General features: G+C 57.3%; 3 protein-coding genes across 7 annotated transcripts; 2 read left to right on the plus strand and 1 right to left on the minus strand.

Annotated features, from left to right (window-relative positions):
• Positions 1 to 98: 98 nt before the first annotated feature.
• PGLYRP2 (peptidoglycan recognition protein 2) lies at positions 99 to 6,733 on the minus strand. Of its 2 annotated transcripts, XM_090128747.1 has the most exons (6): positions 5,874 to 6,733; positions 2,977 to 3,795; positions 1,703 to 1,913; positions 763 to 1,057; positions 591 to 635; positions 99 to 503 (listed from the first exon to the last, which is right to left on the minus strand). In XM_090128747.1, the coding sequence occupies exons 1-5, from the start codon at positions 5,935 to 5,937 to the stop codon at positions 633 to 635; spliced, it is 1,392 nt and encodes a 463-aa protein (XP_089984873.1). In that variant the 5' UTR covers positions 5,938 to 6,733; the 3' UTR covers positions 99 to 503; positions 591 to 632. The 2 variants fall into 2 exon arrangements, with proteins under 2 accessions (XP_089984873.1, XP_089984872.1); XM_090128746.1 differs by having other exon boundaries at positions 99 to 635; positions 5,874 to 6,731.
• A 161-nt stretch (positions 6,734 to 6,894) lies between these two features.
• CYP4F22 (cytochrome P450 family 4 subfamily F member 22) lies at positions 6,895 to 17,137 on the plus strand. The gene is made up of 12 exons (XM_031608927.2): positions 6,895 to 7,150; positions 8,280 to 8,424; positions 8,830 to 8,883; positions 8,958 to 9,085; positions 10,120 to 10,247; positions 11,508 to 11,775; positions 13,871 to 13,937; positions 14,006 to 14,135; positions 14,207 to 14,340; positions 14,427 to 14,491; positions 14,587 to 14,669; positions 16,912 to 17,137. The coding sequence occupies exons 1-12, from the start codon at positions 6,989 to 6,991 to the stop codon at positions 17,087 to 17,089; spliced, it is 1,542 nt and encodes a 513-aa protein (XP_031464787.2). The 5' UTR covers positions 6,895 to 6,988; the 3' UTR covers positions 17,090 to 17,137.
• A 517-nt stretch (positions 17,138 to 17,654) lies between these two features.
• Positions 17,655 to 25,321, plus strand: MCOLN1 (mucolipin TRP cation channel 1). Of its 4 annotated transcripts, XM_031608925.2 has the most exons (14): positions 17,655 to 17,908; positions 17,993 to 18,192; positions 20,179 to 20,346; positions 20,432 to 20,591; positions 20,789 to 20,876; positions 21,524 to 21,620; positions 21,726 to 21,825; positions 21,938 to 22,044; positions 22,455 to 22,604; positions 22,815 to 22,916; positions 23,203 to 23,325; positions 23,573 to 23,779; positions 23,902 to 24,032; positions 24,356 to 25,321. In XM_031608925.2, the coding sequence occupies exons 1-14, from the start codon at positions 17,893 to 17,895 to the stop codon at positions 24,390 to 24,392; spliced, it is 1,686 nt and encodes a 561-aa protein (XP_031464785.2). In that variant the 5' UTR covers positions 17,655 to 17,892; the 3' UTR covers positions 24,393 to 25,321. The 4 variants fall into 4 exon arrangements, with proteins under 4 accessions (XP_031464785.2, XP_089985044.1, XP_031464784.2 ...); XM_031608924.2 differs by lacking the exon at positions 17,655 to 17,908 and having other exon boundaries at positions 17,923 to 18,192; XM_031608926.2 differs by lacking the exons at positions 17,655 to 17,908; positions 17,993 to 18,192 and adding an exon at positions 18,336 to 19,806.
• Positions 25,322 to 25,506: the final 185 nt, after the last annotated feature.

The following is a 25,506-nucleotide window of genomic DNA, read 5'->3' on the forward strand; positions in this document are numbered from 1 at the left end:
TATGAGGGAAGCACAAGGATTTTGCATACACGTGTAGAACGACGTTCTGCCTCCCCAGCCCATGCCTCAGTTTCCCTCCAGAGGTCACCCCAAGCAGCTATCCTGGCACTGACTTTATTATGGGATGTTTGAGGCCATGGGCACGGTCTGTCGGACCACTGGGAGCAAGCCAGGACTGGTCCACACAGGTGTTCCAGAGACTGGTGTCCTGGTATGGCATCCTTGGGTTGGGGTCCACGTGGACTGGGATCCTGCTGCTCTGGAATTCATTGAGTTGGAGTCCAAATGGAGCAGGGTCCATCTGTTCTGACATCCATTGGGTTGGGCTCCATGTGGACTGGGGACCTTCTGATCTGGAATTCATTGAGCTGGGGTCTGTATGGACCAGGGTCCATCTGGTCTGATATCCATTGGGTTGTTGTACACACAGCCTGGGGTCCACATGGTCTGACACTCATTGGGTTGGTGTCCTGATGGACCAGGCTCCATGCAGATTGGAATCACTGGAATAGAGTCCATATGGTGTCCATCGGGACTGGTGCCCCATCTGTCCCCCATCAGACCACCATCCGTGTAGATCAGGATCCAACCTTTGCAGCACCCACACAGACCAGCACCCATGGGGCCAATCCTCACTGAAGAGAAGAGAAGGAACCGTGGTCATCCCCAGCATCCCCCACACTTCCCCCAACCCTCCATCTCCAGAGCATCAGAGTGAGCCAGATGCCCAATCCCAGCAATGCCACAGGACCCAGTGCCCACCTTGAAGCCATGCCAGGTTTGGATCTCCTGAAACAGGGCATCCCCGGGGCAGCTGGTGTTCACCATTTGCCTGTGGCCATGCAGAGTGTAGTTCTGGTGGAGCCACCCAGCCCTCACGGCACACGGTATGAGGCCATCACGCACCAAAGCGATGGCCTCAGGATCCGGCAAGCTGGTTGAGAAGTTGCCCACGTAGCCCACTCCGTAGCCCTTGGTGTTGTGACCTCTGGTATGGGCACCCACCCAGTGCCAACCTCGCCCTTGGTACAGGTATCCATCTGAGCCCACCACGAAGCTGTGGGCACCCAACAGTGGTCAACTCAACGTTGGTCAACCCAACATTGGTCAACCCAAAGTTGGTCAACCCAATATTGGTCAACCCAATGTTGGTCAGCCTGACGTTGGTCAACCCAAAGTTGGTCAACCCAACATTTGTCAGCCCGATGTTGGCCAACCCAACGTTGGTCAACCCAATATTGGTCAACCCAACGCTGATCAGCCCAATGTTGGTCAACCTAATGTTGGTCAACCCAACATTGGTCAACCCAATATTTGTCAACCCAACATTGGTCAACCCAACATTGGTCAACCCAATATTTGTCAGCCCAATGTTGGTCAGCCTAACATTGGTCAACCCAATATTTGTCGGCCCAATGTTGGCCAACCCAACGTTGGTCAACACAATATTTGTCAGCCCAATGTTGGTCAGCCCAACATTGGTCAACCCAATATTTGTCGGCCCAATGTTGGCCAACCCAACGTTGGTCAGCCCAACGTTGGTCAACCCAACGTTGGTCAACCCAGTATTTGTCAGCCCAATGTTGGTCAACCAACATTGGTCAACCCAACATTGGTCAATTCTGTGTTGATCGACCCAACCTTGGTCAATCCCCCTCCAGTCATAGGGACCGTGGTGGGGTCACTGTGACACCAGTCTCACCTGTAGCCGATGTCATCCCAGCCACGGGTGTCCTGGTGGAAGAGCTGCATGGAGCGCATGTCGCGGGCGCAGGCAGCAAAGGAGCGGCATGGGGCGCTGGGCACGAAGGTGTGGTGGATGTAGATGGAACCCAAAGGTGGGGACAAGGGTTTGGGGATGCCTCGGTAGGGACGGGCACCCCACATGCAGCGGGGGATGATGGCTGGGCACTCTGTGAGGGAAGGCAGGTGGTTGTTGTGGGGGGTGTATTTGGTCTTGGGAATGCGGAGCATCTGCCTTTGGGGAGTTCCTTGGTTTGGGGGCACTGCTGAGTCCACCTGGGGACACCTTGTCCAGGGGACATGGAGAATCTGCCCTTGGCTGCCATGGCTTTGTCCAGTGTCCAGGGACCCCCCTCCAGAGGACACTGATGTGTCCATCGAGGGGACGTAGTGGTGTCCATCTAAAAACCTGCCATCTGGGGACACGCTGGTGACCAGCAAGGGGATGCGGTGTTATCTATCCATGGACCACCAACTAGAGACAAACCAGTGTCCAGCCAGGGGACATGATGGTGTCTCTCCTTGGGGAGATCCTTGGGGAGATCCCACCAACTGGGGATACACTGATATCCATCTAGGGGACATGGCAATGTCCATCCAGGCCACCAGCTAGAGGCAAACCAGTGTCCATCCAGGGGATAAAGAGGCATCTACCCCAAATCTACCATCTTGGGACTCAGTGGTGTCCATCCAGGAGACACACTGATATCTGGCCACGCCACTCCATGTGTCACCATGAGCACAGTGACACCTTCCCTGGGATGCCCCCAGCTTTACTCAGCATCGTTCCTATCACCATTCCCACCAGCCATTCCAGCACCCATCACCCATCTCAGCAAACATCACCTATCCCAACACCCACCCCAGCACCCACCACCCATTCCAGCACCCACCACTCATCCCACCACCCATCATCCACCACCCACACCATCACCCATCCCTGTCCCCATCCCACCATCCATCCTAACATTCACCTGATCACCGTTCCCACCACCCATCCCAGCACCCAGCCCCCATCTCAACACCCATCCCAACACAATTCCCTCCTCTTATCCCATCACCCACCCCAGCATCATTCCCAACACCATTCCCAGCACTCATCCCAGCACCCATCCCTGCCCTCCATCCCATCATCCATCCCAACACTCAACCCATCGCCATCCCAACGCCATTCCCACCTCCCATCCCACCACCCAGCTCCCACCCCAACCTTCACTTTGGGCACCTACTCACCAACGTACACCTCCATGAACTCCCGTGCTGCCCGATGAGCGATGCCCGCCTCCTCCTCCTCCCCAAATTCCTCCAGGAGCTCACGGGTGGGTGACAGCCCCCTCAGCACCCTCAGCATTGCCGCCACCTCCTCCTCCAACTTCCCCACTGCCGTCAGCGCCCCGAAATCCCGACGCCTGCGGCTGCTGTGGGGCCACCCGCTTGTGATCCCATTCTCCACACCATAATATCTCCGGAATAGGATGGAGAGTGGGATGGGTTCTTCAGCCAAGCGTGTGCCCAACAGCACCCCATCCATCGCCCCGTTGGCGACAGCATCGGGGACGAGCGATGGGGGTCCCAACAGGGTGAAGTTTTGTGGGTTGTCCATGTCATCCCAACACCCATCGGGTCCCAAGGCGGCCGTCCTGTTGACCCGTGCCATGAGGAAGGATGTCCCAAGAGCTTCGGTGATGGTGACGGCGTAGAGAGCATCCAGAGCAGCGTAGGGTTGATCAATGGGGCCGGACCACCCCGCTGCCCTCTTCAGCCCCACTTCGATGCCAGCGAAGAGCGGTGCCAACGCAACGGTGGAACCATCAGGTGCCAACACCAGGCCGTGCTCTGCTGCTGTGGTGTTGGGGTGGAGGAGGTGGGCGAGCAACGTCCAGAGCTCAGGGATTGGCTTTGGGGTGGGAGGGGGGTCTCCAAGCAGCGTGTGGCACACGGGGGTCCTGCAGCCCCCCAGCGCCCGCACCAGAGATGGGATGTCCGGGGTGTCATCGACCTCCAGGGATTGTAGGATTGGGATCAACGAGGAGATGTGGTGTGGGAGGAAGGCTGGAGGTGAGACAGGAATGGGGGAGGAAGATGAAAACTGGGGGGGAGTGAACCAAAAAAAAATGGGGAAATGCGCACCCACTCCCAAAAAATAAAAAGGGAAATGGATCTTAAATCGGAGGGATGTGCCCGAGGAAAGGGGGGGTGCAGATGAAAAGGGGGGAGGGATGCATGCAGAGATGGGAATGAGAGCCCAAAAGAGGGGAGAATGCACCAAAAATGGGGAGGGAGGAAGGAGGGAGGGTGCACCCCGAGGTTGGGAATGCGCCCAGAAGTGGGGAATGCAGCCCCAGAAAAAGGGGAGTGCAGCCAAAAAAATGGGGAAATGTACCCAAAATTGGAGAGGATGAACAAAAAAAAAAAAGATGGGGGGGGGGAATGCACCCCAAAAAAGAAGGAAATGTCCCCAAAACTGCAGGGGGGAGGAGCCTGAAGAAAGGGGAATGAAGTCCAGAGAAGGAGGAATGTGCCCAAAGTTGGAGGGGAGGGACCCAAAGAAAGGGGAATGCACCCCAGAAAGGGCAAATGTTTCCCAAATTGGGGGGGTATGAACCCAAATTAGAGGGTATGAACCCCCAAAAAAGGAGGAATATGCCCCAAACTGGGGGGGCAATGAATCCAAAAGCACAAATCTGCCCCCAAAATGTCATTTGGGCCCCACATCCATACCCCCACCTTCCCCACTGGTTGACAATCTGCCCCAATTTGGGCACAGATTTGGGCAAAAATCTCCCGGAATTGGGTAAAAAGTGCGACGTGTGGTGACACGTGTTGAGGTGTGGAAACATGGGATGTCATGTGGTGACACGTGGAGACATGTAGTGACCTATGGTGGCGTGTAGTGAGATGGGATGAAATGCGGTGACCTGCGGTAACGTGTGGTGGTGTGTGGATACGTGTGAATACATGTGGTGGCATGCAGCATCATGCCATGTCATGTGGTGGTGTGTGGAGGCATGCGGTGCTGTGTGATGCCGTGTGTTAGCATGTTGTGCCATGTGGTGCCATGTGTTAGCATGTGGTGCCATGTAGTGTAATGCGTTAGCATGTTTTGCCATGTGGTGCTATGTGGTGCCATGTGTTAGCATGTGGTGCCATGTAGTGCCGTGTGTTAGCATGTGGTGCCATGTAGTGCCGTGTGTTAGCATGTGGTGCCATGTGTTAGCATGTGCTGCTATGTAGTGCCGTGTGTTAGCATGTTGTGCCGTGTGTTAGCATGTGGTGCCATGTAGTGCCATGCGTTAGCATGTGGTGCCATGTAGTGCCGTGTGTTAGCATGTGGTGCCATGTGTTAGCATGTGGTGCCATGTAGTGCCGTGTATTAGCATGTTGTGCCATGTGGTGCTGTGCGCTAGCATGTTGTGCCATGTAGTGCCATGTGTTAGCATGTGGTGCCATGTGATGCATGTGGTGCCATTTGTTAGCATGTGGTGCTATGCATTGCTATGTGTTAGCATGCTTTGCCATGTGTTAGCATGTTGTGCCATGTAGTGCCGTGTGTTAGCATGTTGTACCATGTGGTGCATGTGGTGCTGTGTGTTAGCATGTGGTGCACTGTGGTGCCATGTGGTGCCATGCAGTGTGGTGTCATGTGGTGCCATGTGATGCCATGTGTTAGCATGTGGTGCCACGTGATTTCATGTGGTGCCATGTAGTGCTGTGTGTTAGCACGTGGTGCCATGTGGTGCCATGTGGTGCTGCGAGGTGCCATCTGGTGCCGGGTGTTTGTTAGCATGTGGTGCCACGTATTACTGCGTGGTGCAGTGTGGTGCCATGTGCTGCCATGTGCTGCCATGTGATGTCATGTGATGTCATGTGGTGCCATGTGCTGCCATGTGCTGCCACGTGGTGCCACGTAGTGTGGTGCCATGTGCTGCCATGTGCTGCCACGTGGTGCCACGTAGTGTGGTGCCATGTGGTGCCATGCGATGCCATGTGGTGCCGTGTGGTGCCATATGGTGCCACGTGTTAGCATGTGGTGCCATGCAACGCTGTGTGGTGCCGTGTGGTGCCATGTGGTGCCAGGCAGTGGCATGTTGAGGTGTCACATGGCAGTGCAGTGTCCCCGTGTCCCTTACCTGCTTGGGTGCGGGCGCTGAGCAGCTCCAGCAGCAGGAGGACAGCAGCAGCAGAGCAGTGCATGGTGCCCTATGGACCGCACGGACTTTGTCCCACCCCTGTGTTGTCACATGGGCTCTGTGCACTGCGTGTGCGAGGGGTGTGCACGGCGGTGTGCAATGGGTGTACGGTGTGTGTGCAACACGCGTGCAAGGGGTGTATGTGTGCATGCAGCGGGTGTGTAATTTGTGCACAAGTGTGCGTGCGCTGTGCGTGCATGTATGTGTGCAATGGGTGTGTGCGTGTGCATGCAATGTGTGCACAAATATGGGCACGCGTGTGCAGCGTGTGCAGTGGGTGTGCACGTGTGCGTGCAATGCATGTGTGTGCACACGCATGTGTGGGCAACGTGTGTACACATATGTGTGCAATGGGTGTCCTCATACATGTGTATCGTGTGTGCAAAGGTACGTGCCATGCGTGCACGCGTGCATGCCATATATGTGTGTGCAGTGGGTGTGCACGTATGTGTGCAACGTATGCGCATTGTGTGCCTGCACATGGGTGCCTGTGCACATACGTGTGCATACACCTGTGTAAATGTGTGGTCTGTGTTCACAGGAGTGTGTGTGTGCATGCACAGGGCTGCATGTGTGTTTACACATGTACCTGTGTGCACACACGTCCATGGGTGCGTGGGCAGGTGTGCGCAGCCGTGTGCATCTTCACTGCAAGCATGTGCAAGGGGGAGGTTGTGAGCTTGTGTGCACGCATGAGGTGTGTGCTTGCACACATGCATACACGCAGGTGCCTGCATGCATGCGTGTGCACGTGTGTGCCTGCTGCATTTGTGCACACACCGCTGTCACACCCAGCTCCTGCACAACTGGTTGAACTGGATCCCAGGGTGGGGGTGGGGTTGATGCGGAAGGCACAGGGACGCAATGTGGGGGGGGGGGGGGGGTTGGAGGGGACACACAGAGCCTCCAGGACACATACATGGTGTGACAACGCCACCAGGACACAGACGGTGGCACAATGGCACCGGGACACACGTGGTGACACCACATGACAACACGTCACACCCTCACCCCGACCTTCGCCCCTGGTTTCGTGTCACCCACCAGCAGTGACGATGGTGCTGTCCTGGCTTCTGGTGGCCCTGCTGGTGGCCCTGCTGGTGGCCTGGTTGAGGGATGCGGTGGGTGCTGTCACCCGTTTCCAAGCCACCTGCCAGCAGCTGCGTCACTTCCCTCTGCCACCATGGCGCAGCTGGCTGCTGGGACACACCGGGATGGTGAGGGGGCACAGGAAGGGGGTGGCGTGGGGGTGACAGCAGGGACGGGGTGGTGGCACTTATGGGGTGAGAGAGGGGACCACGTTGTGGCGCTTGGGGTGATGGTAGGGAGAGGGCGGTGGCTCTTAGGGGGGACAGAGGGGACAGGGTGGTGGCATTTGGGGTGGTCACAACAGTGACAGGGTGGTGGCACTTGGAGTGACAGCAGGGACAGGGTGGTGGCACTTATGGGGCGACAGAGGGGACAGGGTGGTGGCATTTGGGGTGACAGCACGGACAGGGTGGTGGCACTTATGGGGCGACAGAGGGGACAGGGTGGTGGCATTTGGGGTGACAGCAGGGACAGGGTGGTGGCACTTGGGGTGACAGCAGGGACAGGACAGTGACACTTATGGGGTGACAGAGAGGACAGAGTGGTGGCCCTCAAGGGGGGATTGCAGCAATAGGGTGGTGGCATGTAGGAGGGACAGAGGGGACAGGATGGTGGCACTTGGGGTGACAACAGGGACAGGGCAGTGGCACTTATGGGGTGATAAAGAGGATGGAGTGGTGACACTTGGGGTGGTCACAGCAGGGACAGGGTGGTGGTGCTTGGAGGGTGACAGCAGGGACAGGACAGTGACACTTAAGGGGAGATAGCAGCAGTAGGGTGGTGGCACTTAGCAGGGTTAGGGGGACAGGGTGGTGGCACTTAGGGAGTGACAGCAGGGACAGAGTAGTGGCACTTAAGGGGGACAAAGTGGTGGCACTCAGGCTGACAGCAGGGACAGGGTGGTGGCACTCGGGGTGGTGAGAGGAACAGGACAGTGACACTTAAGGGGGGACAGTGGTGACAGAGTGGTGGCACTTGGGATGATGGCAGGGACAGGGTGGTGGCACTTGGGCTGTTGTTACCCAGAGTGACAGTGGGGACAGGGCAGTGACACCCTGGGGGTGACAGCGGGGACATAAGGGTGGCCATATAGGTAAGTGACAGTGGTACATGGCTGGGTGACAGTGAGGACACAGTGCTGGCATGGAAATGTGACCCCAAGCCAATCCATCACCCTGGGGACAAACGTGTCCCCAAGGTTGGATGCAGCCCTGGGGACACCCAGGCATGTCCCCACGTGTGTCCCTAATGGTGCAGGCACGGAACACGGAGGAAGGACTGCAGGATGTGGATAAGATGGTGGCACAGTACCGCCATGGCTGCCTCTGGTGGGTGTCCCCATGGCTGCCAGTCCTCCGCCTCTTCCACCCCGACACCCTGCGCCCTGTGCTGATGGCCTCAGGTAACCCAAGATGTGGGCATGGGGGGGACGTGGGGGGCATCGACCTATGGATCCCCATGGCCATCCCAGAGTGTCATTTTTGGGTGATGTGGTGACCTGGTGGTCCCCAGTAGCCACCAACCCAACAGCACCAGGGCCACCACCTGGAGGTGCCACCTGTGCCCAAACACACGTCTTATGGTGGCCACCAAGCTGTCCTCAGGGCCACCAAAAAGTGTCACCCTTGCGTGGTGACCTGGCAGTGCCCATGCCATGGTGGCCACCAACCCAACCCCAACTGTCTCCAGGGCCACCACCTGGAGGTGCCACCCGTGCCCAAACACGCATCCTATGGTGGCCACCAAGTTGTCCCCAAAGGTCCCCAGATCCCAGAATATAACTGTGCCCCATGGCTCTCTCTTGCAGCTTTCATTGCCCCCAAGGACAAATTCTTCTACGGGTTCCTCAAGCCCTGGTTGGGTGAGTGGGTGCCTGGGGATGGGGAGGCAGCACCCATGGGTGCCCCATGAATGGAGCTGAGTGGTTCCACACAGGGGATGGGCTGCTGCTGAGCCGTGGGGACAAGTGGGCCCGGCACCGGCGCCTGCTGACACCTGCCTTCCACTTTGACATCCTCAAATCCTACGTCAGCATCTTCAACAGCAGCACCGACATCATGCACGTGAGCCAGACCCTGATTCCTGATCCCATCCTGCACACAGATCCTGGTTCCTCACCCAGATCTTCACCCAGTTCCTGACCCCATCCTGCACCCACATCCCAGTTCCTCACCCACATTCTGGTCCCTGACCCAAATCATTGGTTCCTGATCCCATCCCACACCCAGATCCCAGTTCCTCACCTGGATCTTCACCCAGATCCCAGTTCCCGACCCCATCCTGCACTCAGATCCTGATTCCTCACCCAGATTCTGGTTCTTCACCCAGATCTTCAGCCAGGTGTTGGTTCCTGACCCAAACCCCCACACAGATCCTTGTTCTTCGCCCAGATCCTGACCCCCGATCCCATCCTGCACCTAGATTCCCACCCCTGACACAGACCTGCACCCAGGCCCTGGCTCCTCACCCAAATCCTGACCCAGAACCTGAAACCAACCCAGTCCTTGTTCATGGTCCTATCCTGCATCCAGATCCGGGTTCCTGCCCCAAATCCCCATCCAGACCCTGATTCTTCACCCAAATTCCTGACCCAGGTCCTGCTTCCTGACCTAGACATCCCACACTCATTCCCCAGTTCCTCACCCTGACCCTCATTCCTGACTCCATCCTGCACCCAGATCCCAATTCCTCACCCACATTCTGGTCCCTGAACCAAATCTTCACCCAGCCATCGGTTCCTGACCCCATCCCACACCCAGGTCCCAGTTCCTGACCCAGATAGAACCATAGAATGGCCTGGGTTGAAAAGGACCACAGTGATCCTCTAGTTTCAAGATGTTTCCAGCTTTTTCTAGTTTCAGATCCTCATTCCTCACCTGGATTCAGGTTCCTCACTCAGACCCCCATCCAGATCCCAGTTCCTCACCCAGATCCTCACCCAGACCTTGGTTCCTACCCCACATCCATGCCTAGCCCCTCACCCAGATCTTGGTTCCTCACTCAGACCCCAATTCCCCACCCTGACCCCCACCCTGACCCCAATCACTGACCCCCACCCCCCCTTGCACCCCATCCCCTGACATCCCCTGCCCCACAGACCAAGTGGAGGGCTGCAGCGAAGGCAGCGGGGGGACCGGTGGGACGGAACATGCTGGAGGACCTCAGCCTCCTCACCCTTGACACCCTCCAGAAATGCATTTTCAGCCATGACAGCCACTGCCAGGAGTGAGTGTAGCCCTGTCCCCATCCCAGGCTCCCCCTGGTCCTCATCAGGTCCCCCCAGCTCGGGCTTGGCATCCATCAGGGACTTGGCGTTGTCCCCAGATAGGTGCCACCACCACTGTATGCCAACATTGCTGGAGAGAGGGTCAGAGTTTGGGTTTTTAGGGTTAGGGTGATTGCATTGCCTTGTGCTATGTTCCATTGTATTGCAGTTGGGGTAGGGTTAGGATCGAATGACATGGGATTCCCTCCCCCCTTCCCTTCCCTTCCCTTCCCTTCCCTTCCCTTCCCTTCCCTTCCCTTCCCTTCCCTTCCCTTCCCTTCCCTTCCCTTCCCTTCCCTTCCCTTCCCTTCCCTTCCCTTCCCTTCCCTTCCCTTCCCTTCCCTTCCCTTCCCTTCCCTTCCCTTCCCTTCCCTTCCCTTCCCTTCCCTTCCCTTCCCTTCCCTTCCCCCTCCCCTTCCCTCCCATTCCTCCTTCCCTTCCCCCTCCCCTTCCCACTCCCCTTTCCTCCCCTTCCTCCTCCCCTTCCCCTTCCCCTTCCCCTTTCCCCTTCCCCTTCCTCTTCCTCTTCCCCTTCCCCTTCCCCCTCTCCTTCCCCCTCTCCTTCCCCCTCTCCTTCCCCTTCCCTCTCCCATTCCCCTTCCCCTTCCCCTCTCCCCTCTCCCCTTCCCCTTCCCCCTCCCCTTCCCCTTCCCCTTCCCCTTCCCCTTCCCCTTCCCCTTCCCCCTCTTCTTCCCCTTCCCCTTCCCCCTCTTCTTCCCCTTCCCCTTCCCCCTCTTCTTCCCCTTCCCCTTCCTCTTCCTCTTCCCCTTCCCTTTCCCCCTCTCCTTCCCCCTCCCCTTCCCCTTCCCCTTGGCCTTCCCTCTCCCCCTCCCCTTCCCCTTCCCCTTCCCCTTCCCCTCCCTCTCCCTCTCCCTCTCCCCCCCTCCTCCCCTTCCCTTCCCCCTTCCCCTTCCCCTTCCTTTCTTTTCCCTTCCCTTTTGGGATAAGGTTAGTCTTAGGGTTAAGATTAGGGTTAGTCTAGGGTTAAAGCTAAGGTTGAGATAAGACTTTGAGTTAGGGTTATCCCAAAACACAATCCCCTATTTCCCCACCTCCATCCCAATCCCCCGATAGGGTTCCCTTTGTGCTCTGCCCCCCTCACCTCATTGCTGCCCCCTCAAGCATCACCCCATCTTGGCCCCGTTGCCACCCCACATCCCCACCACGGCCACGTTGGTGACACGTTGGATGTCCCACGGGGATCCCCCGCTGTCACGCAGGCGGCGCAGTGAGTACATCGCAGCCATCCTGGAGCTCAGCACCCTGGTGGTGCAGAGGCAGCAGCGCCTGCTCCATTACAACTCATGGCTCTACCGACTCTCAGCTGATGGACGGCGCTTCGCCCGCGCCTGTGCCACGGTGCACAGCTTCACTGCCAACGTGGTGCAGCGCCGACGCCAGGAACTCGACAGCCTCGGCCATCAGGCACAGCTGAAAGGCAACCAGGGACGGAGCGTGGACTTCATTGACCTCCTGCTGCTCAGCAAGGTGGGGGAAAGGGGTGAGGTTGGGGACGGTGGGGTTGTGGGGGTGATTGGTTGTAGGGTAGTGGCTGTAGGGAGATCATGGGGAGCAAGAGAAGGGTTGGGATTATGGAGGTGATTGGCCCATAGGGTTGGGGCTATGGAGAATATTGGCCATGGGGAGGTCATAGTGGCCATGGAGAGGGTGAGCATAAATGAATGGATGTTGCCAAGGAAGTGGTGATGGCCAAGAGAACAGCAGTAGTCGTGGGGAGGGCTGGCTGTAAGGTGGTGGCCACTGGAAGGTCGTAGTGGCCATAGGGAGACTGTGGTAGCCATGGGAAGGGAGGGTTGTATGATGGTGGCCATAAGGAGGGCATGGTGCGTGGTGTGCAAGAGAAGGGTTGGGATTATGGAGGTGATTGGCCATAGGGTTGGGGCTATGGAGAATATTGGCCATGGGGAGGACATAGTGGCCATGGAAAGGGTGGCCATAAATGAATGGATGTTGCCAAGGGAGTGGTGATGGCCAAGAGAATAGTGGTGGTTGTGGGGAGGGATGAGTGTAAAGTGGTGGCCACTGGAAGGTTATAACGGCCATAGGGAGACTGTTAGGGTTGTTTGTAGGATGGTGGCCATAGGGAGGTCATGATGGTCATCAAGAGATCGTGGTGAGCAAGAGAAAGGTTGGGACTATGGAGGTGATTGGCCACAGGGTTGGGGCTATGGAGAATATTGGCCATGGGGAGGACATAGTGGCCATGGAGAGGATACAGCATTGTGGTCATAAGGGAATGGATGTTGCCAAGGAAGTGGTGATGGCCAAAAGAATAGTGGTGGTCGTGGGGAGAGCTGGCTGTAAGGTGGTGGCCACTGGAAGGTCGTAGTGGCCATAGGAAGACTGGTAGGGTTGTTTGTAGGATGGTGGCCATAGGGAGGGCATGGTGGTCATCAAGAGATCGTGGGGAGCAAGAGAAGGGTTGGGATTATGGAGGTGATTGGCCATAGGGTTGGGGCTATGGAGAATATTGTCTATAGAGACGGTATGGGGTTGTGGTCATAAGGGAATGGATGTTGCCAAGGAAGTGGTGATGGCCAAAAGAATAGTGGTGGTCGTGGGGAGGGCTGGCTGTAAGGTGATGGCCACTGGAAGGTTGTAGTGGCCATAGGGAGACTGTTAGGGTTGTTTGTAGGATGGTGGCCATGGTGGTCATCAAGAGATCGTGGTGAGCAAGAGAAAGGTTGGGACTATGGAGGTGATTGGCCATAGGGTTGGGGCTATGCAGAATATTGGCCAAGGGGAGGACATAGTGGCCATAGGGAGACTGTGGTTTTGGTGGCCATAGGGAGGGTATGGGGTTGTGGCCATAAGGGAATGGATGTTGCCAAGGAAGTGGTGATGGCCAAAAGAATAGTGGTGGTCGTGGGGAGGGCTGGCTGTAAGGTGGTGGCCACTGGAAGGTTGTAGTGGCCGTAGGAAGACTGTGATAGCCATGGGGAGGGAGGGTTGTTTGTATGATGATGGCCATAAGGAGGGCATGGTGGTCATCAAAAGATGGTGGTGTGCAAGAGAAGGGTCAGGAATATGGAGGTGGCTGGCCATGGGGCTGAGGCTATCGAGGATATTGGTTACAGGGAGGTCATAGGGGTCATAGGGAGATTGTAGTGAGAAAAATAAAGGTTGGGGCAGCGGAGGAGATTGACTATAGTGTGTTGGCCATATGGAAGGTTGACTGTAAGATGAGGTCGTCAAGAGGAGATGGTGTGCACCAAGAGGATGGTGGTGGCCATGGGATATTTTGTTCATATGGTGATGGTCATAGCAGGACACTGGTGGCCTTGGCAAGGATTGGCAGCTACAGGGTGGTGGCCACGGCAAAAACTGGCCATAATGTGGTGGTAGTGACCAATGGGATGTTGGTGCCATGGGGCAGCGATGGCTGCAGACTGTTGGCATGAGAATCGTGGTGATCATGAGGATAGCATTGGCCATATTAAGGTCTGGCCCAATTCTGGTTGCTGTGGGATGAGCGTTGGTAGCCATGAGGACATTGGGGAGGGTTGAGTGTCACACGGTGGCCATCGGGAGAGCATTTGGTTGCCATTTGTCACCCCTGCAGGATGAGGACGGCAATACTCTGTCTGATGAGGACATCTCAGCCGAAGCTGACACCTTCATGTTCGAAGGTGAGGGAAGGCCACCTGCTGCCACCGGGGACCACGATGTCCCCCCCACTCACCCCATGCCCCCACAGGACACGACACGACGGCCAGCGGGTTGGCATGGCTGCTCTACAACCTGGCCCACCACCCGCACTACCAGGAGCAATGCCGTCAGGAGGTCCACCAGCTCCTCAAGGGCAGGGACGTGGAGGAGATCGAATGGTGAGAGATCCCCGCTGTCACTCCCCACCACGCAGCTCGGGGAATGCGGTGCTACCATCCTTTGCCCCCAGGGAGGATCTGTCCCTCCTGCCTTTCACCACCATGTGCATCAAGGAGAGCCTTCGCCTGCACCCACCCGTCACCGCCGTGTCGCGGCGCTGCACTGAGGACATTGCCATGCGTGATGGACGCGTCATCCCCAAGGGTACGGCTCATTTGGGGCACGATGTCCCCATCGTCCCCATCCCTCCTTGTCTCTTGTCCATAATGCAGACATTTCTGTCCCACTAGGGGTCGTCTGCATGATGAGCATCTACGGGACCCACCACAATCCAGATATCTGGCCTGAGCCTCAGGTAGAGCCACGTGTTCACCATGACGTGGCCATGGGACAGCAGGATGTCACCATGTCCGTGTCACCCACCGTCTGCTGGTGTCCTTGTCATCCCAGGTCTACAACCCAATGAGATTTAGCCCGGAGAACAGCCAGGGACGGTCCCCATTGGCCTTCATTCCTTTCTCTGCTGGGCCCAGGTAAGCTACGGTGGGGACACAGCGTACCCATGTGCCACCCCCAGCACCCCAGGAGGTGGTTGTCACCTTGATGCCATCATGGGGACCACACAATTTGGCATGGAACAGTTGGCAGTAGTGTGGTGGTGCAGCCAACGGAATGGTGGTGGCCATGGGGACAGTCATGCGAAGAAGAGGTGGTTGTCACCCTGACCTTGTGGTCATCGTGGGAACCAGACATTCTGATGTGGCCATGGAAGAGTTGGCCATTGAGTGGTGATGTAGTCAAGGGGGGGGTGGTGGCCGTGGGAGCATGCTGGGCCCAGGTAAGCCATGGAGGGGACACAAGTGTCCTCATGTGCCACCCCCAGCACCCCAGGAAGTAGATGCTACCTTGATGCCATCACGGGGACCACACATTTTGTTGTGGTCATGTTAAAAGTTGGCCAAAGCGTGGTGGTAGTGGCCAATGGAATGGTGGTGGCCATGGAGACTGCGATGCCAAGGAGGGGTGGTTGTCACCCTGGCTCTGTGGTCGCCATGGGAACTACATATTTTGGTGTGGCCATGGGAACATTTGGCCGTATAGTGGTGGTATGGCCAATGCAGTGACGGTGGCCATTGGACCGGTTGGCCATAGGGTGGTGGCAGTGACCAATGGAATGGTGTTGGTCATCAGGACAGTGATGCCATGGCAGGTGGTTGTCACCCTGACTCTGTGGTTGTCATGGTGACCACACAGTTTGGCATGGCTGTGGGGAATGTTGGCTATAAATTGGTGGTGTGGGCAAATGGGATGGTGGCCATGGGGAATATTGGCTATAAGTTGGTGGTATGGCCAACAGAATGATGGTGGCCATGGGAACATTTGGCCATATAGTGGTGGTGTGGTCAATGAAATGATGGTGGCCATGGGGAATGTTGTCCATGGGGTGATGGTGTGGCCAATGAGATGGTGGCCATGCGGAACGCTGAACACAGGTTGGTGACAATGGCCAATGGAATGATGGTGGCCATGGGGAATGTTGGCCATGGGATGGTGGTGTGGCCAATGGGATGGTGGCCATGAGGGATGTTGACCATGGGGAGGTGGTAATAGCCAATGGAATGATGGTGGCCATGGGGAATGTTGACCATAAGTTGGTAATGGCCAATGGAATGATGGTGGCCATGGAGAACTCTGGCCATGGGGTGGTGGTGTGGAACATGGGATGGTGGCCATAGAGAATGTTGACCATAAGGTGGTAATGACCAATGGAATGATGGTGGCCATGGGGAATGTTGGCCATAGGGTGGTGGTGTGGCCAATGGGATGGTGGCCATGGGGAATATTGGCTATAAGTTGGTGGTGTGACCAATGGAATGATGGTGGCCATGGGGAATGTTGACCGTGGGGTGGTGGTGTGGCCAGTGGGATGTTGGGCATGGGGAATGTTGACCACAGGGTAGTGGTGTGGCCAGTGGGATGGTGGCCATAGGGTGGTGGTGTGGAGAATGGGATGGTAGCCATGGGGAATGTTGACCATAAGGTAGTAATGGCCAATGGAATGATGGTGGCCATGGGAAATGCTGACCACAGGCTAGTGGTGAGGTGAATGGGATGGTGGCCATGGGGAATGTTGGCCATAGGGTAGTGGTGTGGCCAATGGGATGGTGGCCATGGGGTGGTGGTGTGGACAATGGGATGGTGGCAATGGGGAATATTGGCTATAAGTTGGTGGTGTGACCAATGGAATGATGGTGGCCATGGGAAATGTTGACCATAAGCTGATAATGGCCAATGGAATGATGGTGGCCATGGGGAATGTTGACCACAGGGTAGTGGTGTGGCCAATGGGATGGTGGCCATAGGGTGGTGGTGTGGAGAATGGGATGGTAGCCATGGGGAATGTTGACCATAAGGTAGTAATGGCCAATGGAATGATGGTGGCCATGGGAAATGTTGACCATAAGGTAGTAATGGCCAATGGAATGATGGTGGCCATGGGAAATGTTGACCACAGGGTAGTGATGTGGCCAGTGGGATGGTGGCCACGGGGTGGTGGTGTGGACAATGGCATGGTGGCAATGGGGAATACTGGCTATAAGTTGGTGGTGTGACCAATGGAATGATGGTGGCCATGGGGAATGTTGACGGTGGGGTGGTGGTGTGGCCAGTGGGATGGCGATGGCCATCAGGACAGTTGGTCACGGGGTGGTGGTGGCCAGAGATGGTGATAGGGAAAGCCAGGGCCCCGCGGTGACGTGGGGATGTTGGTGGCAGGAACTGCATCGGGCAGAGCTTCGCCATGGCCGAGCTGAAGGTGGTGGCCGCGCTGACCCTCGCACGCTTCAACATCAGGCCAGACCCGGCGAGGCCGGTGCGCCGCAGGACTGAGCTGATCCTTCGTGCCGAGGACGGGCTCTGGCTGCAGCTGGAGCCGCTGTCTGGGATGCCCTGAGGAGGGGGGATGTGGGGACAGTGCTAATAAATGGTGGCACAGCCGGGACGGCGTGGTGGTGGTGATGTGGGGAGGAGGGGGGGAGGCCCCTGGGTGGTGGGGACGGTGGGGCACAGGGCACAAGGTGGGGAGGTCAGTGGGGCACAGGGGACACGTGGGGCAGGACGGGACGTGGTGAGGGGTCAGAGGTCAGGGGGTGGAGCATGAGGGCAGCCCTCCGGCCCTACAGCATCACCAGAGTGCATAGCAACTAGTGGGCGGGGTAACGGTATCATAGCAACCAGTGGGAGGGTCAATGGTATCATAGCAACGAGTGGGAGGGGCTACAGTACCATAGCAACCAGTGGGCGGGGTTATGGGACCATAGCAACGAGTGGGCGGGGTTATTGGAGCATAGCAACCAATGGGCGGGGTTACAGTAGCATAGCAAACAATGGGCGGGGCTACGGTACCATAGCAACGAGTGGGCGGTGCTACATTACCATAGCAACCAGTGGGCGGGGCTACTGTATCGTAGCAACGAGTGGGCGGGGTTATGCGACCATAGCAACGAGTGGGCGGGACCACGGTATCATAGCAACGAATGGGCGGTGCTACAGTAACATAGCAACCAGTGGGCGGGGCTACGGTACCATAGCAACGAGTGGGCGGGGTTATATTACCATAGCAACGAGTGGGCGGGGCAACTGCATGCTTAGCAGCGATTGGGCGAGATCGGGGCTGAATGGGCGTGGCCAAAGGGCGGGGAGGTGTCTTCCGGTCACGTGAGGGAGGGGAGGCGGAAGCCGCCCTGTGGCGGCGTCATGGCGGCCCCGTCCGGTGAGTGGAGGCCGCGGGCGGCGATGGGGGCAGCGGGGCGGGGGGACCCCGGGATGCCGGCCCTCACCGACCCGATGCCCTCAGAGACGGAGCGGCTGCTGAGCCGTGCGCCCGGCTATGGAGCGACGGAGGCTCCGGCGGTGGAGGAAAAAGAGGAGGAGGAGGAGCTGCGCCGCCGCCTGAAGTATTTCTTCATGAGCCCCTGCGATAAGTACCGCGCGCGGGGGCGGCGGCCCGTGAAGCTGGGGCTGCAGCTGGCCAAAATCCTGCTGGTCACCGTGCAGGTGGGGCCGGGGAGCGTTTTGGGGGCGGTCTGGGGCTTCGGGAGGCGGAGGGGGCGGTGGGAATGGCGCTGGGGGGGACCGGAGGAGGGCGGTGGGAGGAGGGGGAAGGGCTGGGGGCGCCGAGGAGGGGGCAGCGGTCGTAGGAATGCTGGAGGGGGAGCTGTGGGGTTTGGGGGCACTGGGGGAGAGCGGGTGTGGGGTGTCAGGGCTGTGGAGAGGGGACACTGAGGGGTAACGGGCACTGGGACGTGGGGAGGGAGAGCTGTGGGGGCTGGGGGTAGGAAGGAAGAGACAGCAGGCATTGGGACTCTGAGGAGTCCTGGGGGCTTGGAGGTGGTAAGAATGGGACACTGAGGAGTCAGGAGGCATTGAGACATGAGGAGGGATAGCTCTGGGGCTTGGGGATAGCAAGAAGGGGACACTGAGGGGACAGAAGGCATTGGGACGTGGGGAGAGATCCTGTGGGGCTTGGGCGTAGCAGGCATTGGATTCTGAGGAGTCCTGGGGGCTTGGGGACACCATGGGGGCACCAAGAAGGGGACACTGAGGGGACAGAAGGCTTTGGGACATGGGGAGAGATGCTGTGGGGATTGGGGGTAGCAGGGAGAGGACAGCAGGCAATGGGATTCTGAGGAGTCCTAGGGGCTTGGAGGTGGTAAGAATGGGGACGCTGAGGAGTCAGAAGGCACTGAGACATTGGGGAGGGATGGCTCTGGGGCTTGAGGATAGCAAGAAGGGGACATTGAGGGGACAGAAGGCACTGGGACATGGGGAGGGATAGCTCTGGGGATTGGGGATAGCAGGGAAGGCACAGCAAGGACTGGGACTCCGAGGAGTCCTGGTGGCACCAAAAAAGGGATATTGAAGGGACAGAAGGCATTGGGATACTGGAGTGAGGTGGCCCTGAGACTTGGGAGCACTACTGGATACTGGGGAGTCCTGGGGACAGTGATGGGGATGCCATGGAGGGGGAGATGAATGCTGGGACACTGAAGACGAGGAGGCTTGGGGACATTGGGGAAGGGACAGTGAAAGACAGTGGGCATGGGGACACCAGGGGAGAGATATAGGAATGTTCTGGGGCATGGGGACACCATAGAGGAGCCCTGGGAAAGGAGACACCAGGGGACTGTGAGTATGGGGACACCAAGAGACTGTGGGCACAAAGGGAAGGGAAGGGGTCACTTTAGTGATGCGTAGAGCCCTGAGCACGGAGTGAGGAGACGTGGGGGTGACAGGGCAAAGGAGGGGACCCCTGAGGTGGGCATTGGGCATAGGGATGTAGAAGGGGACACCCAACGAGATGTGGGATGTGCTGGGCCCTTTTAGGCAGTCTGAGCGTCCCTGGAGTGACTGGGATGCTGGAAAGAAGAGGGCTTGAGTGTCTGGGGACACTTGGGTTGCCCCGAGAAAGAAAGGTAGAAAGAAACCTGCCTCCCCTGTGGGGGTAGCAGAGAAAAACAGCTGGAGTCAGCAGGTTGTAGTCATGAGGAAAGAAAAAGCTGGCATGTGAGGGCTGCCTGTGTCACCCGGAGCAACCCCGTCCTGTCCCCACCCCTCGTGCTAACGAGCAGCCTCTTGTGTTGATCAACAGAAGTGTAATCGTCACACCAGGTAATTAGTGGCGTGGGAAAAGGTTTAGAGCGCGTGGGCAGGGAAAATGCCGGTGGAGAGGTGGGAAATCAGTGCTCCCTCTGCTGTTGTGTGTCTGGGATGGCACCGAGGGACACATGCGGGTCCCCATGGAGGTGGTTCTCCCCACTGTGCTTGACTGCAGGAAATCAGTAGCGTTAAGTGTTGGCTTAAGAGGTTTTGGGTGGAAAACAGGTAGAGAACAGGAGACAGAGAGCAGCTCCTTGTCTTCTCAGGACCCCCAAGCAGAGGGTGATGGCGTTTTCTTTCCTTTGGGGTGGTGTGGCTGCGTTTTGGGTCCATTTTACAGAGCTGCTGGGTACGGGATTTAATCCTGGTCCCTTTATCTGTCAGCTCATCCTCTTTGGGCTCAGCAACCAGATGGTGGTGACCTTCAAGGAGGAGAACACCATCGCCTTCAAGCACCTCTTCCTGAAGGACTACGTGGACGGCGCCGACGACTCCTATGCTGTCTACACCCAACACGACCTCTATGACCGTGTGTTTTATGCTGTGGACAAGGTGAGAGCTGTGAGAAAACAAGGCTATGGAGAAGTGAAGATGCTTGGGAATGCATCCAGCTCCTGAGAACATCTCCTTTCCCCAGTACTTGGCCATTCCCAACGAGACCATCGGTCGCTACGCCTACGTGCGAGGGCAGAGTGGAGGCAACCAGTCGGCCCTCATGCTGTGCCAGCAGTACTATCGCAGAGGGCGCATTGATCCAGCCAATGACACCTTCAACATCGACCCCAAGATTGTCACAGGTTGGTTTTAGGGCCGGCAGGGCTGAGCTCATCCATCCTACAGCCACCTTTGGGTCTTGGGAGGGATTTGTGGCCACCGTGGCTTTTTGTTTGTTTGGTGGTGTTTTTTTTTTTGCTACTCGCTATGGATTTGAGAAGGATTGAGGGGTCTCTTGGGGTCTTTGGGCTTCCCTGAAGGTGTTTCTCCCTCCCTGCAGACTGCCTGGGAGTGGACCCCGAGGACTCACATCCTCTGCCCCCAGAGCTGGACCACAGCTACAAGAACTTCACCTTCAAATTTCACAAGTAATGGCCGTTGCCTTCCCTGCAGCATTCAGGTGCTGAGCACATGCCTGACCTGTGGGCTTCCTCGTGCTTTGAGCCTCAGGCTCGCTGCCAGGATGGAAAACCACTTGCTAGTTTTAAAACGCCCGTGGGAGAGAAACAAATCTACCCTTGGGCTGAGGGAGATGTGAAACCAGTGTGATTGCACAAGAAGCAGCTGCTTTCCGGCCCTGTCTCCATTGGTGTTGGCTGCAGAGCTGGCCCCAAGGCTCTGTTTCTACCCTGCAATACTCACATTGAGGGTTGTTTCCTTCCCTCAAAACTGCACTGGTTTTGGCCGTGTTTTGGTGGCCTGGGGGCAGGTTTTCAGCACAATCAGGTTGTTGTTTCAGCTCAATGTGCTGTTGTTGGTGCTGGACAGAGGGATACCAGTGCTGCTGGTGCTGAGAGATGCAGCATAGCTCCCCCCAAAGCCCAATCCACTGTTGCTGGGGCTGTGGTTTGGCCTTCCAGTGCCTTTTCCTGTGGCTAAGCACAGTCCCAAAGCACATGTTTCCCCACTGCTGTGGTTGTTTGACTCATTGCTGCTTTTTGGGGGTTGGTGCAGGGCTATGTTGCACTCTGGACTTGCCCCAGGAGGGGTCTTAATGAACATCCCCCTCCCACAGGCTCATCAACGTCACCATCCAATTCAAGCTGAAAGCCATCAACATCCAGACCATCATCAACAACGAAATCCCAGACTGCTACACCTTCACCATCACCGTGAGTGCACACCACGAGCAGGGATGGCTCAGGGTGGGGGGTGTCCCTCGTGGTCGTGGCACGAGGAGCTGCCATCTGGTTTCACAAGCAACGCCCTGCTTCCAGATCACGTTTGACAACAAGGCACACAGCGGCCGGGTGAAAATCCACCTCAACAACCGGGCTGACATCAAGGAGTGCAAAGGCCACAGCGTCTTTGGCCGAGGTAGGAGCTGTGTTGGTGTGGTGACAGAGGTGGCATCTGTCCCCAGAGGGCACAGTGTGCTGGATGGGAGTGCTGCTGGTGCCACTATTTAATGTCACTGTGCCTCCTGGAGGTGACAACTCCTTCCGGCTCTTCTTTGACGTTGTCGTGATCGTCGTCTGCTCGCTCTCCTTCATCCTCTGTGCCCGCTCCATCATCAGGGGCCTGATGCTGCAGCACGTGAGTGAGGGGGAGAAGCAGCACTCATGCTAACTACTGTCCCTGTTAGAGCTCGTGGGGTTGAACTGCCACCGAGTTGGGTTTTTTTCAGCATTCTGGCTGTGTTGCGGTGTCTCAGGGTGCCTTTTTAGCATGGGGATGCTCAAATAAAGCCACAGCTCCTATCTGGATTTAGGAAAAATGTGTGTGTGGTCAGGCATTGGCACGGGCTGCCCAGGGAGGTGGTGGAGTCACCATCTCTGGAGGGGTGGCACTGAGGAACGTGGCTTAGTGGGCATAGCAGGGGTGGGTTGGGGTTGGACTTGATAATCTTGGAGGACTTCTCCAGCCTTAATGATCCCATGGATACCGAGGGATGGGCAGAACTCAGCCCCATGCATTCAGGACCCCTTTTTCTCCTCCCTACACAGGAATTCAGTCAGTTCTTCCAGCGCCGCTACAACCAGAGTGTGTGCCTGTCAGACAGAATGGAGTTCCTCAATGGCTGGTACATCCTGCTGGTCATCAGCGATGTCCTCACCGTGCTGGGAACCATCATGAAGATCGGCATTGAGTCCAAGGTAGGGGGGCATGCAGACCCTGAGTGTGTTTTGGCCGTTGGTGTGGATGTCCCCCTGTTCAGGGGAGGCTCTGCTGGGCTCTGGCAGCACGCTGCGCTCCTGATGTGAGCAGAGATGGTGATTGCTCCTCCTGGGGGGTCCTGGCCCAGGTGGGACCCCCTACTCTCCTTTTCCTTTTGGTTCAGGCCTGCATCACCTCTGTCCCCACAGAACTTTGCTGATTACGACGTCTGCAGCATCCTCCTGGGCACCTCCACGCTGCTGGTCTGGGTCGGGGTCATTCGCTACCTCACCTTCTTCCAAAAGTACAACGTGAGTGGCTTTGGGGAGGTGATCTGTCACCTGAGGGGAACGTTTCCAAGGCTGGCCGTGAGCACAGAGACAACTGGTGGAACTTGGGCCCATCCTATGGCTACTGTGCGTGTCCCCTGTGCTCTGCTGGGCACCGTGGGGTCACACAGGATGCTTAACCACCTGTCCTTGCCGCCCCCCTCTGTGGGAGCTGTCCCCATTCACTCACCTCATGGGTCCCCTTCCCCTCTCCTGTCTGATTGCCACGAAGGATGGAGGTTAACCCTGACAGCTTTTTGGCCACCAGATCCTCATCGTCACGCTGAGGGTGGCCCTCCCTAACGTCATCCGCTTCTGCTGCTGCGTGGCTGTCATCTACCTGGGCTACTGCTTCTGTGGATGGATCGTGCTGGGACCATACCACGTCAAGGTGCCACTCTGAGCTCCTCTGTGATAAGGTTGGGGGGGCTTCCCCCACCTCTGGGCTCTCTTCCCACCTCGGGGCGATCCCCTGCTCTGATTTAGGGGGAGGTGGGCCCTGCTTTAGGGGCTGGTGGGTTAGACGAGGCTCCTTTTGGGGTGATCTGCAGGGTATTGAGGAGCAGTGGCTTTTTGGGAGCCTTAAGCCTGACAGTGGAAGGGACAGGAGGTGACACGGCTGCTTTGTCCCATCCCAGTTCCGCTCCCTTTCCATGGTGTCTGAATGCCTCTTCTCTCTCATTAACGGGGACGACATGTTCATCACCTTCGCCGAGATGCAGCAGAACAGTTACCTGGTGTGGCTCTTCAGCCAGATCTACCTGTACACCTTCATCAGCCTCTTCATCTACATGGTCCTCAGCCTCTTCATCGCCCTCATCACCGGATCCTACGAGACCATCAAGGTGAGACTGCACCCCAGTGCTTGAGCCGAGATTCCCAGCTCTTCTTAAAGGGGCTGCAGTGGGGCAGAGTCCCCCCCTTGGTGCAGCTGAAGTGCTCTCTTTTCCCCATTCTGTCTCCGCAGCACCAATGTGAGGGTGAAACACCCATGTCCCAGCTCCATGCCTACATTGCAGAGTGCAAGGACAGCCCCAAGTCGGGCAAGTACCGTCGTGACAGCGCCTCGACCTGCTCTGTATTCTGCTGCTGTGAACGGTGAGTGTGATCCTATTACCCATCCCAATCCCCCCCGCGTGCTGGGAGAGGAGAATTTACAGCCATTCTTTGCTGCTGGCCGTTCTTGTGCACAGCCAGTGCCACATGGATTGTGATTTCCAGCCTTGTTGGGCTGCGTCGTGGTGCCAACATCCATCTTGCAGTCCCCAAAATGTCCTTGGGGACCCCTGACTGTGCTTGTGGCCATTGGTGCTGTTCTGTTGTCCATTGTTTGCCTCGTGGCTCTCTGCCACCTTCAGCTGCCTCTGTTTGAAGCTTGCTTTCCAAATTCATCAGATTTCACCCCTGCTGTCTCCCTGCAGGGCTCCTCTGCAGGACAACACGATGCTGGTGAACTGAGGGAGGATCCCAGCACTCGAGGTGCCCCATGCTCCTGCTGCCTGCACACCCTCTAATTTATTTTATCGTCTGCTTTTAATGACTCGGGGTTCAGCACCGGCCCCAAAGGAGCAAGAAGAGATGGACACCCCCCAGCCAATGGGGTGCACAGATGGATGCCTGTCCTGTTTTTTTTTTTTCCCCTCGATGGATGCTGTGCCTCTATGCTCCGAATGCTGAACTACAGCCTGGCAGCAACTCGGGAGCTGAGCTGCAGCCCCTCAGCTGTATTTTGGGGGCTTTGGGAGCTCAGCCCTGCTTCTGTTGCACCGAAGACTTGGCTGGTGCTTCATCCTGAAGCCCTGCAGCCCCTCAGCTGTGTCCTGGACTCATCCCTGCCCTCGCTACCCAGTCCAGTTGCCATTGGACCACATCCTGAACTTGCCATGTCCTAGCCCTGCAGTGCCCTGGGGACACATCTTGGCCTTTGTCCTACAGCTCCACAGCCCCTTGGCTGCCCTCAAGACTTATCCTCACCCTTATCCTGCAGCCCAGCTTCCTGTTGGCTGAATCAGGGATGTGTCTGGGGCTTTACCACCGAGCCCTGCAGCCTCTCAGCCACTTTCAGCCCCTTGGAAATAATACAGGGACAAGCCCTGAGCCAGCTGCTGCCATCAGGTTCCCCTTTGGGCCCATAGGCAGGAGCCCAGAGCCCCTTTGGCTGCACTGGGGTGGTATCCCTCTCTCCATCCCCCATACCCGCAACCGTTTTAGGGGCTGTTGAGACACAAAGGGCTGCAGCAATGTGTCTTATGCCTCTGTCCCATCCCAACCACAGGCCCGGGAGTCAGGCCGTGTCCTCCTGCCCTCCCTGGAGGTTGTGCTGTTGGCACAGGGCCGCGTGTTTACAGCCTAAGCTGAGGGAAGCTTTTTGTCCTTGGGGGAGGGGAAGGCAGCTGCTCTGTGCTGGAGTGCAGCCAACAGCTGCTGGTTCCAGGCACGGCTTTTGTGCTGAGAAAGGCTGTGAAATCGCTGCAGATGCCGTGGGGAAACTTGTGTTCATTTGTGGAGCGAGTTGTGGCTGTTCTCAGCCTGTGGGGGGGGGGAATAAAGCAGCTGAGGGGAAACGGTGCTT

Source organism: Phasianus colchicus, chromosome 34 (assembly GCF_987193195.1).
Source record: "Phasianus colchicus chromosome 34, bPhaCol1.hap1.1, whole genome shotgun sequence".
In the NCBI taxonomy this organism is placed as follows: domain Eukaryota; kingdom Metazoa; phylum Chordata; class Aves; order Galliformes; family Phasianidae; genus Phasianus; species Phasianus colchicus.